This window comes from Nicotiana attenuata, chromosome 1 (genome assembly GCF_001879085.1).
Source record: "Nicotiana attenuata strain UT chromosome 1, NIATTr2, whole genome shotgun sequence".
Taxonomy (NCBI): Eukaryota; Viridiplantae; Streptophyta; class Magnoliopsida; order Solanales; family Solanaceae; genus Nicotiana; species Nicotiana attenuata.
Genome location: NC_031989.1, coordinates 106,467,728 through 106,481,162, shown reverse-complemented (window position 1 = coordinate 106,481,162; position 13,435 = coordinate 106,467,728). Strand labels below are relative to the sequence as shown.

At 35.6% G+C, this 13,435-nt stretch overlaps 1 protein-coding gene across 1 annotated transcript; it reads right to left on the bottom strand.

Annotated features, from left to right (window-relative positions):
• LOC109231698 (protein S-acyltransferase 8-like) lies at positions 3,218 to 7,661 on the bottom strand. Its single transcript, XM_019397340.1, has 5 exons — positions 7,380 to 7,661; positions 5,500 to 5,685; positions 4,776 to 5,066; positions 4,337 to 4,567; positions 3,218 to 4,133 (listed from the first exon to the last, which is right to left on the bottom strand). The coding sequence occupies exons 1-5, from the start codon at positions 7,422 to 7,424 to the stop codon at positions 3,720 to 3,722; spliced, it is 1,167 nt and encodes a 388-aa protein (XP_019252885.1). The 5' UTR covers positions 7,425 to 7,661; the 3' UTR covers positions 3,218 to 3,719.

Here is a 13,435-nt window from a genome sequence, read left to right as displayed (position 1 = left end):
TGGTGCGTTGGGACTTGAATCCACCGTCTTATCCTTAATTAATGGCATAATATGCCAAAGTAGATTCACCCTTGAGACTTTCATGGTATACTACTTTTAATATAATAAAAGTAAACTCATATATGTGTTACACAATAAGTATCTATTTACTGGTAACAAAGGAATCAAAGTTCTTCAAATCACTTTGCAAAAGCTGGCGTAGCTCCTTAATTTATGTACATCTTTGGTCTCTGGTTTAGTATGTAACATTTAGCTGCATCATTATATGCTTCTGATTCTCATATAACATCTAACCTGAACATTAGGTGAAAGAGATTAGACTAAACTTACAATAAATATTAGAAAGAAAAACATGGAGTAGTAATTAATTTACATCTAAGTATTTTCAACTTTACAAAGTAATACTTAGTATTGGAAATTTTTCCGACAAATAAAGAACCTTTGAGAAAAACTAACAAGAAAATAAATTAATTAAAAAAAAAATAGAAAACGTATCTTAGCATTATATGCCTTTTCACGATGTACTAGTCTCCTCAACCTTGTTATTCCTTTTATTATATTTCATACCATTATTTGAAATTGCTAAATGGAAAAGAAAAACTCATCTCTTCCAGAGGAATATCAGGCACAGTAGACATATGTTTTTTCTGATGTAAGACAATTTTGTAGATGTAGTAACTCAATTGGATAGAGACTCGTGTTGATAACGTGTTACGAAACTTAGCTCAAAGTAACAATATAGAACAATAAAATAGACAACAATGTAGAGAGGAAGAGAGGAGAGAATCTTATTTCTTCTATGTATTCAAGTGTATACAATGTGATGTCAAAACCCTCTATTTATAGGATGACATTGAGGTATACAAAGGGATATCATAAACATGGTATTAACTATTGAGATCATGGGGAAAGATCATGGGGAGGTTATGGAGGTGTGGGAGTTACAACTATAATGGTGAGAAGTAGTGGGAGTTATCTACATAATGGAGAAGAGTAGTGGGAGTAACTTCTTTAGGAGTTATAGACATCCACTACAAAATAATATTTCATAACAATTTTATCTTATACAATTGACACAAAGTTATAGCCTGGTTGGCCAAGCTTCTAAAATTAGTTTATTTTAAAAATTACTTTTAAAAAAATATTTTTGGTGCTAAGCAGTTTGTGTTTGGCTAATTAATTTGAAAAACACTTTTGAGCAGTAATTAGCGTTTGGCCAAGCTTTTAAGATCTACTTCTAAGTGTATTTTTCTCAAAAGTACTTCTCAGAAAGTGCTTTGTAAGATAAGCTACTTTTTTCTGCTTCTAAAAAAATGCTTCTGATTCTCCTCAAAAGCACTTTTTATCTTTCTAAAAGCTTGGCCAAACAACTCAATTTTTGGAAAAAAGTACTTTTGACCAAAAAAAGCTTGGCCAAACAGGCTATTAGTGAGAGAATTTGTTTATGTTTGACAAGTGGAAATTATGAAGACAAAATTATGAATTAAAACTCACTTGTCAAACAAAGAGAATTTTCACACATTTGTGTTAGTTGTATGAGGCACAAAATATATTTTTTTTTTTGAAGAAAATAATATTGGAAAAATACCAGTTATGTCCATTTATAAGTAACTTATTACAAAAATTGGCCAATTCCTAAAATATTACCAATATTAGCCAATTAGCTATTTGTAGCCAAAAAAGGTCAAATTTTTGCTTTCTTTTGAGTGGGTGTTATTAGAATAGATTAGGTACATCTTAAGGATCTTGAATCTCGGTTTTGGGATGATTTGGTGGAGTTTTGAGGTGGTTTGAATTGAAAATTCGAAGTAGAAGATGAACATGAAAAAAATGATATGTGTATCACACTGTGTATCACTTATGTATCAAACATATATCATATTTGTATCAAATGTGTATCACATGTATATCCATGTATACCTGCGTATGAGATACATGCGTGATACGTGTTTGATACATGTGTCGCAGAAGAATTTTTTGAACTCGATTTTAACTAAGAATTTTGAAACTAAATCAGTCCAAATCACCTCCAATCTTCCTCAAATTTTGTATATTGACTCATTTATATTTTTTCAATGAATCTCAACCATACCCATTGAAAAAAAGTCATTTTTTGCTTTGGTTTTAGGAATCTTGTACATATATTTTTTTGTATTTCATCACCTTATTTGCTACCAAATCCACGAAATTTCCTTTCCGTCTTGCATCTAATGTTGCTAATCACGCTTAAAAATATGGAATTGTGTGTGATTCTTGGAGAGAAAGAACCTTATTTATTTGAGTTTTTAATTTTTATATGTGTTTGGCTAGTTTTGATAAATTTATGATTAATGGCTAGAGGTTGGTAAGTTGGGACTTTTTTGGAACATTTATATAAGATTCCCAATAATATTATCGAGACCTTTTCAATTCTACTTACTCTATTGATGTATTCCGAATAATTCGCACAATGTGCCATACTTCATACTTGTATTACTTAAATTACATTACACACAAGTCTAACACGAACGAAGAGTTTATATGTAGTTTGAGTTTGCAATGCATTTTCTTACTAAAAGGCTCTAACAACGGTCAAACCTTTTTTGTTCCGATATTTTTTGGTTGCTATAGTGAAGTATTGTTATAGAAAACATATATTATAATATAATATAAACAATTGGTTCCAAAAAAAATTTGGCCGTTATAGTAAAGTGTTGTTATAAAGAATAACTGTTATAGAAAGATTTGACTGTATCCGGGACAATAAACGATCAACAAATACCCAAGACAATAACTTAATAATGTCTTTTTTCCTTTTTGGCAATTGAAAGAAGTCATGCTCCATTTGGACTGATTTAATGTGCAAAATTGATGGTAGATAATATTTAGAATCTTATTCTTTCCCTCCTACTTCTCCTTTCTCTTTTTCTTTCCTAGTTGCCAAAGAATATACTAATGTTATACAAAAATCAACTCTGTTTTCTTAAATACTTTTCCATCATTCAGAAGTTTAGCTAGAAAACTGTGTATAGTACTCATTTTTTTTAATATCATTTTCTCTGAGCAAAACTGTAATTTTTATGAAAAACGACAATGTATAGCCGCTCTTAAAATAATATATAACCAAAATAATGTATATATTTTTTGTATATATATAAACATTATATATGTTATATACAAATTTTATACACTTTTTCGACTACCAAATGTAAATAGTTTCTGCCGCGGACTAAAAGTGAAAAAACACCCTAATTTTTATCCCCCCTTCATCAATAATATTTGGCTTGAAGCAAGCCACACATCATCAATTTGTGACATTAAAGGCAGAACCACCGCTAAATTTCACAGTATAACCCATATAGGAAGAAGGGTAACAGAAAAAAATGGTTACATGTATACATTTGCAAACGCCTTTGACATATGTTCCTAGTTCTTTCAAGAAATAATAACCAGCAAAAATATTATCGAAGTCAACAGATTATCTGTGTTTTGTGACAAAGATGTTCTGTGCCAGTGTTATCAAAGGCGAAAAGCGCAAAAAAAACTCTAAGAGCTTAAGCGCGCGCCTTTGATAACACTGTTCAAGAATGTTACCCAGAAGGAGCACTCGAGATGCATTTTGATGGCTAGCCACCTTAATGTATCACATTTCAAATCTCGGAACTGTGACTGCAAAATCATTGCAGTAGATATGGCTTTGGAAAGATGTTAATATCAGTTCAATTCGCGTCACTTCTGCTTCACCAGCCAGAATGGCGACTCTCTGATCTGGACGAAAACTGCGACTCCAGACCAAATCCAAAGTCAAGCTCAGAACGACTTATGGGTGACCTGTCGCTTCCTCTACCTCTAATATCTCCAATGTCTTGAGAGTTACGTCGTTGGGATATCTTCATGAGATCATCTCCGATCTCAAGATCTTCTTCTACCTTGACTCTTCTATCCCCACCGGAGTTATCAACTTCTGTTACTTGAATGTTTCCTACCTTGCTAGACTCTAATGCCTCTTCATGTACATATCCGCGGAAATTGTTTTTCGAAGGTTCTATCCTCGAGCAGAATACTTCAAGAAAATTGTTCGTGCAACCTCGGTCATACACATTGATCCTGTTATCTCCTCTTAGTCCTCTATGACGAAAATTCTCATATGTGGTCTATAGGCGAAAACAAATAAACTTTTTAGTTATTGACTCCAACATAATGGAGCTTGAGAGACGCATGTTGTGACCAACATAATCATCACACAAAAAAAGATCAAACATACATGAACGAAAGCAGTACTGCAATTATTATAGATGCAAACTAAAGCAAATCAGAACTAAATTATATATTGACATAAGAAGTGTAAAAGACTAACCTGATTTCGACATATGAGATACAAATGGAAGCCAGTGAGACCTCCAACAAACCAAAGTGAAACAAAACAATACGCCATCAGCGCAACTGATGCAGGCGATACTTTAATAGCCTTCCAAATAGTTCCATAATCATCGACAAGAAGCTTAAGATATAACGCCGACATGGAAAAGACGTAAACACAGAGGAGAGCAGTTGACGAAACAAATAGGAAGAAGCAACGATAGTTGCGCTGTCACCAAAAAAGAAACAAACGAGTCTCAAGAGGCAGTGAAGGAGCAGCTAAAAGTAGAAAGGTGGAGTCCTTCCTCATAGACCTTTTTTTTACAACCACATAAGCAACTGATACAAAGCAAACAGGGAAAGCGTACCACTTTTTTCTCCTTAAGAAACCATAAAAGTAGTTATAAAAAGAGTTGTAGAGAAGGAAGTTCCATTACCTTTCCAATGCATTGACCGACCCAAGGGCAATGGTGATCAAACCGCTCCACACAGTTATCACATACTGAGCAATGAGAGCATCTTGGTGGACGATACAACATGCATGTTTCACAATATTTAACTCTCACTGGCAGACCGTTGACTAGGATTTGCTTGGTGCGAGGCAAAGGTTTCCCACCAGCTTCATTGGAAGCTGAAGAATCATAACCTAACAATTCCTCTGGAGGATGAGAATTCCGTGGAACAACGCCAGGATCCTTAGTTGATGTTGCAAGTAGAAGCAAGAAGACCTATCACAAGCAGCACGATATCAAGACTATGAAGTACTAATAAAACAACAGAAGAAAGCACGACGGCACTAGGGGATTGCAGCTACAAATGTACTAACTAAAGTGTTTGTTCTTTGTAAAAGTTAAAGCTTTTAGATGAGATGTCACACAGTTCAACATGGTATCGGAGTAGGCAAGAGATTTTTTGTTAAATCTCACCACCACCTAAAAAAACAAAGAGAAATATTTCCACATGTTTGGTCCATGAAAAAGAATCAGGCCCAGACATGAAGGGGCGTGTTTAGATATAATATAATTAAGTAATTCAAAGTGTGATGGTCACAAGTTTAACAGTATCTGCTAGCAGAAAGTAAGAAGGAAATGAAGTATTTAGCCGAACTCTGCCCCACAAACGATAGAATATTACAGGCCCAATAAAGGGAAGTGAACTAACATAGATTGTGAAGACAATTGCTAAGACCATAATTGCATATCCTGTACTTCCTGTTGAGAATTCGTGAACAAGATTTCTTGCAACAAATACGCAAAATGTAACAACAGGGACAAGGATAAGCGTAAAGGTGACAATCAGTGACTTAGCATCTGGTCCGAATATCAGCCTCCCATCAAATAAGAATTTCTGCAGATTACAAACATTACCCAAAAACAAAGTTAAACGCCAACACAACGTCAGAGAAGAATAAATCCTACAATAGCAGCTCATTCAAATAATAACATCATCAAACTAGTGATTGCCAGGTCAGGCAATTGGTGAAGCCGACTGCCTTAGGTTTTCCATGATAGGTTCTTAACATATTAGTTTGTTTTTGTTGTTTCTAGTTTTAGTTCGTTTTGGTACAAAACTACAACCAACTCAATAGTTCAAATAAAGTCGAGGTTAAAATAATTTCCTTAGTTGCTACCTAGTCCTCATGGAACGATACTCTACTTAAGACTTATTACCTGTGCGATCACATTTCACCTACGTGTAGAAAATCCACAACAGTGCCAAATTGTTCATTGAAACCTAAATAACTAACAGAGACTATCAGCCACTATATTTCGCTTCTTCGCAGTAACTTCAAGTGGCATCCAGCATAGCCTTACTACTTGTACATCATCATCCCGTCAACAAACAAGAAACAGTACGTAAGACGCCAAAATCCTTAAGCTCAAACATGTGATAAACCCAATACAACTAATCCAGCAATCCAAAAGACCAAATTTTCATACCTTGTCCAAGACCGGTGATTAAAGCGAAAAAAAACCTAGATCAAATTCCGCTGAAGTACACCAAATTATAGACTTTAAGCACAATATAAAGACAGCCAATTAACAATACCCTTCAGAAACCATTAGCTAGTTAAAAAAAAATTAAGGATACTTTATATTAAGGCTAAAAAAATTAAAGGATACATTATATTAAGGCATACATGATCCTTAAGCTCAAACAAAATAATCAACTGGTACAACTAAATCCAGCGACACAACAAGATAAAATCTTTTTCCTGGTTGAAAGCTGGCAAGTAAAGCAACAAAAACCCAGATTAAATTCCTCCAAATTAGATTAAAAAACATATACAATTTATGCACACCAAATACTCATGTCCCTAAAAAACCCATTAGCTTTACTACAACAAAATCAAAGTATATTCTCTCCAATGTGCATAATCTTAAGCTCAAAAGAAATAATGAACTAATACAACTCAATCCAGCACCCAAGGGTGTGTCCTACTGGTTGTGGAGAACTATGAGGTCTCGTGTTTAATTCTTATTGGAAGCAAGAGACACCGGGTGATTTCTTTCCATTTGCCTAAACCTTGGCGGACAAAGTTACCATGTAACTGGTAGGCAGAAGTGCAACTAGGATTTAAAGTTTATGGGTTTCAAATTGTAGTTCGATTAAGTTACTAGGTTCTGAATTAATGAATTCTTACATTGTCTTAAAACAAACAAAGGGTTTAGACTAAAGCTAATGGGTTCGGCCGAACCCATATTCGGCATGCTAGCTCCGCCCCTGCTGACGTATGTGATGCAATAGTCGAGAAACGTGCAAGCTGGCCGAGAATTATACAAAAAGTACAACTCAAACCAGCAACCCCCAACAAGCCAAATCTTCTTTTAATTTCTTGTTGAAGACAAACAAGTAAAGCAACAAAAATCCAGATCAAGTTCCACAAAGTAAAACCAACCCATTGAACTTTAACACAATATATGAACACCCAATTAGTTAGAAAACAATGAGCTTAATTAGAAAGAAAATGAAAGAATACACTACACAACAGTTTACATTATAATGTATAACATAAACATATGGACTAGAAAAAACCTTACATTGTTCCCTTTCCAAGATTGGTACACTCTCTTTGGTTTGGCCATGAAATATTGATTCTTGTTTTGGTCACTGTACTAAAACTGGAAGAATAATAGAAGAAGGGGGAAAAAATGAACAGAACTTGGAATTCTTGTTTTCATTTTAATGTTTGTTCTTTCATTCTTCTTTTTTCAACTTTTTTGCATACAAATTCGTGTCAAAATGGCGGTCTGTGGTTTAAAATGCGGTGGATTTAATCATGGTTATATGGCTTTTCCTTTCTCTCTTTTTTCTTTTCTTTATTTCTTTGCTTTTCTTCTGTCGGCCCTTTCTTTTTCTTATGCTTTTTCTTTTGTTTTTCTTAATCTAATGACTAATGGGCGAACCTTAGTTCTTTTTCCTAAAGAACGAATATCGCATCTAAAGAACTAACTACGTAATTCTTTTAATAAAAAATACTACGTAATTTTATTAAATAAAATATACATGTTTCTATATAATAAAAAATTCATAACGTATTAGCTTTATCCTTGTTAAAAAATATTCCCTTCGATTAGAGCTGTCAATATGGGCCGGGCCGGGCTAGCCCAGCTGGGCCCACGTGGGCTTTAGCAATTGACGGGCTGGACTGGGCTAGCCCACCATTTTGATGAGCCTTATAATGGTCAGCCCACCCCAGCCCTATGTGGGCGCGGCCCCCCCACGGGCCGGCCCATCATTTTAAAAAATATAATTTTATATTTTTTCTTTAAGTTCTGACCTAAAAAAAGATAATTATTTAAAAGTTAAAAAATATCTTATTGGAAAAAATTTGCAAACTTAATAACTTTTTATATTGTTCCAATATATCACAATAAACACTAAAAAAGTAAAAGACAAGACTATATTTCATTCACTAAAAGTCAAAACTTAAAACAAACTATTCAAGAGAACGTTCATGATGCTTATGAGATATCCAACACATCATCTTCATCAAACACATTTGAATCCGCTTGTGACAAGGTTGTCTTAACATATTCGCTTTCATCTACATCTACAATTCATATGCAATATTAATTAGTTAAATATTAAAAATCATTAAATTTTAAGAATTAATAATACTTAAATTCACGTAAAAAAAAATTTACCGGTTTGAGTTTGGGAAAACCTGTGCAGCAAATTTCGAGTAGTAAGAAGTGTTTGGACATTTTCATAATAAATGCAACTTCTGTACTTAGTAAGAACACGCCACCAATGCTAAATGTTGATTCCGATGCTACAATAGTAATAAGAATACTATGTACATCACGCACCATCATTGAAAGGTCGGGATATTTTCTAGAATGGTTCTTCCAATACATGACAACATGCATCTCATGAAACTTCTCAAGATCAAATTTTGGTTCTTCTTAGTAAAGATCATATTCTGACTTTCCATCTCTAAAGGCAGTATACTTTTATTTTTTATATATTTTAATAAATATTTTATTAGGCCCACGGGCCAGCTCGGCCCAGCCTCAGTCAAGCTTCACGGGCCACGGGCTTACTCGGGCCGGGCTTAAAAGCCTTATTTTTAAACGGGCTCCAAAAATTCTAGCCCAACCCTGCTAAATCACGGGCTGGGCTGGGCTGGCCTTACGGGCCAAGCCATATTGACGGCTCTACCTCCAATATATAATAACTGACTTTTTGGCCTTTGATACATCCCCTAAGAAAATACTAACTCTTAGAGAGAAAAAATATTTTGACTAAATTACCCTTAATTAAAATTTGCATATTGATGACTTGACACATTCGAATATGTATATAAGGGCAATTATGAAAATATAAAGTTAATACCTTCTTAATTATATAAAAGGACACTTATTTCTGATCAAAATAAAAAGACCAAAAAATCACTTAGTATGAACCAAAGGGAATAATACTTATTTAAATGTTCGAGAATGAATCATAATAAAATTGTTGACACCCTTATATAATGTTGTTCGTTACATTTTGAGAATATAAGCTTTGTTTCTTTATAATGAGGATCTCATTGATGAAAATATACTACTTCAGCTTGTGACAAATAATGATTAGAGCAATTAAATCTGATCGTTTAGCCGTTCTTTCTAAGAGATAAAAAAAAAAAAATTCACTATGGTAACTTGATAAGGCTAGAGTAAATTAAATGGTGAAAAACTAAGGTACAATCAATTGATCAACTACAACATTTTGTTTTGTATATTCACAAATCACATTTTGCTTTTGGCAATAAGAAAGTATAGTCAAACAATATCAGCGGCACATTTCACGTTGTGATTGCATAGTGCTATTTTGACCGAGTAAGAAAAGTAAAGGCAACATTGGATATATATTCCATTATCCGGCACAAATATCTCTAATTAAATAAAATAAAGTAAATGAAACTAAATAAGGGAAGTGGGATTGAAGCATAATAAAAATGATAGTTGACTAGAGTTTAAATCTCAATATTGAGTAACTTTTTTTAATCTAATTCATGTTTTGATGAGACATAGCGGTTACTCAACTATATAAGTACATGCAAATTAATTCGAACACCGCTATGAAAAAAACTCGAACTGCGAATATATAAAAAAGGGAACGGAGATATTAAAAATTGAGCAAAGAATAGTCAAGCAGATAAAAAAATGTTTTGAGAATACTATAATAAATCTTTAAGATTACGAAATCCTTCTTGATTAAAGTAGAGATTTTTTCCTTCCTGTACAATATTTGAAACTTATTTACCAAAATTGTCCTAGTTTTGTATACTACTCACCCTAAACAAGGATTACTTATAAATTATGTACAAATCCATTATTAGTGTCTTAAATTAGGGGATTTAGTTACATCATTTTCCTTTTTCTCTCCTCTATTCTCTGCCGCCTACTCAGGCCTCATTTGTTTTTTTTCTAAGATTAAGACGTCTGAATCTGAATACGCATCTGAATATCAAGATGTGTATCAAGATTAAGACATCTGAATATGAATATATTAAGATGTGTATTAAGATCTGAATAGAAATAATTAAAACTGTTTGATTTTTAACATCTGAATGTATAAAATTATCTTTATTTGAAAATTAATAAACATAAAATTCAAATGATATACTAACTAATATAATATTCTATCAATAAATTATATATATTTTTAAAATATGATAGTTGTTGGTGGTGATGGCTAACGGGTGAATGCAAACTAGAGGCGGTGGTTGGTGGTAGTTTTGGTTGATGATGGTGGTTCATGCTAGTAGTTAGTAGTGATTAGTAGTGGTGGCGATTATGATTGAGGATGGTGGTGGTGGGTGGTGATAGTTAATAGTGTCGGGTGGTGGTAGTAGTTGTGATTGAGGAAGCTGGTGGGTGGGTGGTGGTAGGTTATAATGATGGGCAGTGCCGGTTGTAGTTGTTGATGGTGATGAGGTGGTCAGTTATGGTAGATGAGGCGGATGAGTGTTGATTATGGGTAAGAACGATGGTGGTCGGAGTGGTGGGGATAGTATGTGGTGATGGTTGATAATGGAGGCTATGATTGAGGATGATGGTGGCGTGGTGGTGGTGGAGGTGGTGGTGGTGGTGGTGGGGGGGGTGTGGTGGTGGTGGTGGTGACATGGTGGTAGTTGATAATGGTAGGCGGTGGCCGCAGTTAATAATGAATATGCGATAGCATCTTAATGAATTAAGTCTCTGTTATAGATCTTAATCATACAGATCTATGCAGACCCATTAAGTGGTTGTGAAGTAAAAAAAAACAAACACACTTAATGGTTAAGATCTGAATAATTAAGATTCAGACTTTAAAAACAAACGCACTTAATGTCTGAGATCTGAATGATTAAGATTCAGACCTCCATTAAGTGCAAACAAATGAGGCCTCAGTTACATCTCCTTATCATTGACAACCCCAATCTCCTCCTGCCCGTAATTAGCTATAGAAAAACTAAAATGAATATTTAGATGCAAGGTAAACTCTCGACTCACAACCCACTCTGGTATCCAAGGCTATTTGGACATCTGTAAATCTACAAATGTAACGATCCGTCCGGTCCTTTCGTGAGTTATAGCCTCGTTTTTCCCATTTCTGCTTCCTTATGTGTTCTTCAGTTATATTTTATCGTATCGTGTTGGTTGGTTCGGGTCCGGAGTGATTTCGGTGTGGAATGAGACACTTAGTCTCCTATTTAGAAGCTTAAGTTGAAAAAGTCAACCGGATGTTGACTTATGAGTAAACAATCTCGGATATGGATTTTTATGGTTCGGTTAGCTCCGTTAGGTCATTTTGGACTTGGGAGCGCGTTCGGAATGTAATTTGGAGGTCCGTGGTAGAAATAGGCTTGAATTGGCGAAATTGAAAATTTGGTGATTTTGGTTGGAAGTGAAAATTTTGATAACGGGGTCAGAATGGAATTTCGGAAATTTGAGTAGGTTCATGGTGTCATTTGTGACGTGTGTGCAAAATTTCAGGTCATTCGGAGTTGATTTACGGTTTCGGCTTCGTTTGCGGAATTTAGAAGTTTAGAAATTTTTAAGCTTGAATCCGAGGGTGATTTGGCGTTTTGATGTTGTTTTGAGTGTTCCAAAGATTCGTCTAAGTTCGTATGTTGATATGGACTTGTTGATATTATTGGTTGAGGTCCCGAGGGCCTCGGGATGATTTCAGATGGTTAACGGAGAGTTTGAAACTTGGAAAATGCAGCTGAAGCTGCTAATTCTGTGTTAACCGCACCTGCGGAGTGGGACCGCAGGTACGAGGTCGCAGGTGCGGTGGGGAAGCCGCATATGCAGAAATGGAGGGCCAGGAGAGGAGTTGCAATGCGGAGGTTTTGTCGCATCTGCGGGCCCGCAGGTGCGAGACCTGGAGCGTGTGTGCGGTTTTGGGGATATAAGTGACTTCCGCAGATGAGGACTTTTTGGCGCAGAAGCGGCACCGCAGGTGCGCTTTTCTGACCGCAGGTGCGGAAAGCCTAGGCAGAAGGTATATATTGCACACTTCACGAATTTTGGGTCGTTCTTCACCATTTTTATTCGGATTTGGAGCTTTTGGGAGTGATTTGAAGAGGGATTCAAGGGGGTTTTCATTGAGGTAAGTTATTTGAGCCCTAATACTCGTGTTTATGGTACTTTTCCGTTGTTTAATCATGTATTAGTGGAGATTAAGGGTGAAAATGAGGGGTTAGGTCTTGGGATTTTTGGAGAGTTTGATTGAGGATTTGAGGGGTCAAGTGGAGTCAGATTTCGATAAATCTTGTATGTATGGACTCGTGAGTGAAAGTGCTTTCTAATTTTGTGACTTTTGTCGGATTCCGAGACATGAGACCGGGGGCCGGATTTGAGTGGATTTCGGGATTTGTGCATAATTTGATAGGTTTTCTTGTGGAATTCATTCCATTAACGCATATTGATGGTATTGTTCTGGTTGTGAATAGATTCGGAGCGATTGGAGGCCGAGTCGAGGGGCAAGAGCATCACGGAGTAGAGATTTGATCGGTTTGGGGTAAGTAACAGTTGTAAGTCCAGTCTTGAGGGTATGAAACCCCGGATTTCGTATCGTTTTACTATTTTGAGGTGATGCACATGCTAGGTAACGGGCGTGTGGGCGTGCACCGGTTGGGATTGTGACTTGGTCCGTCCCGTAGCAACTGTAAAACTGCATATTTGGTTGAAACTATATTATACTTATATGTTTTAGAAAGAGTTTATATAAATTGGGTTGAACACCGTGTTTAGGCCTTGTGCTAGAGTTGTTTGGACCCTGAGGGGCCTTTTTCTTACTATCCTCTCACTGTTTTTGATTGAAATTCTATACTCAGTCATGTTATACTTATTGATTTCATAACTCAGTCTTTGTTACTCTATTTTTATGCATATAAATGTTGTTTTGGGCTGAGTATCCTGTTTTTACTGAGTGCCCGAGTGGCTCGAGAGGTTTATGACTTAGTGAGGCCGAGGGCCTGATTTGTGAAGATATTTATGGGATCGGGTTGCACGCCGCAACATGTTGTTACTGATTCATGATTGAGTGAGGCCGCCTGATTGATTTATGCCACGAAGTGGCTTGTTATAGCGCTTGGGCTGAAGGAGCCCCTTCGGAGTCT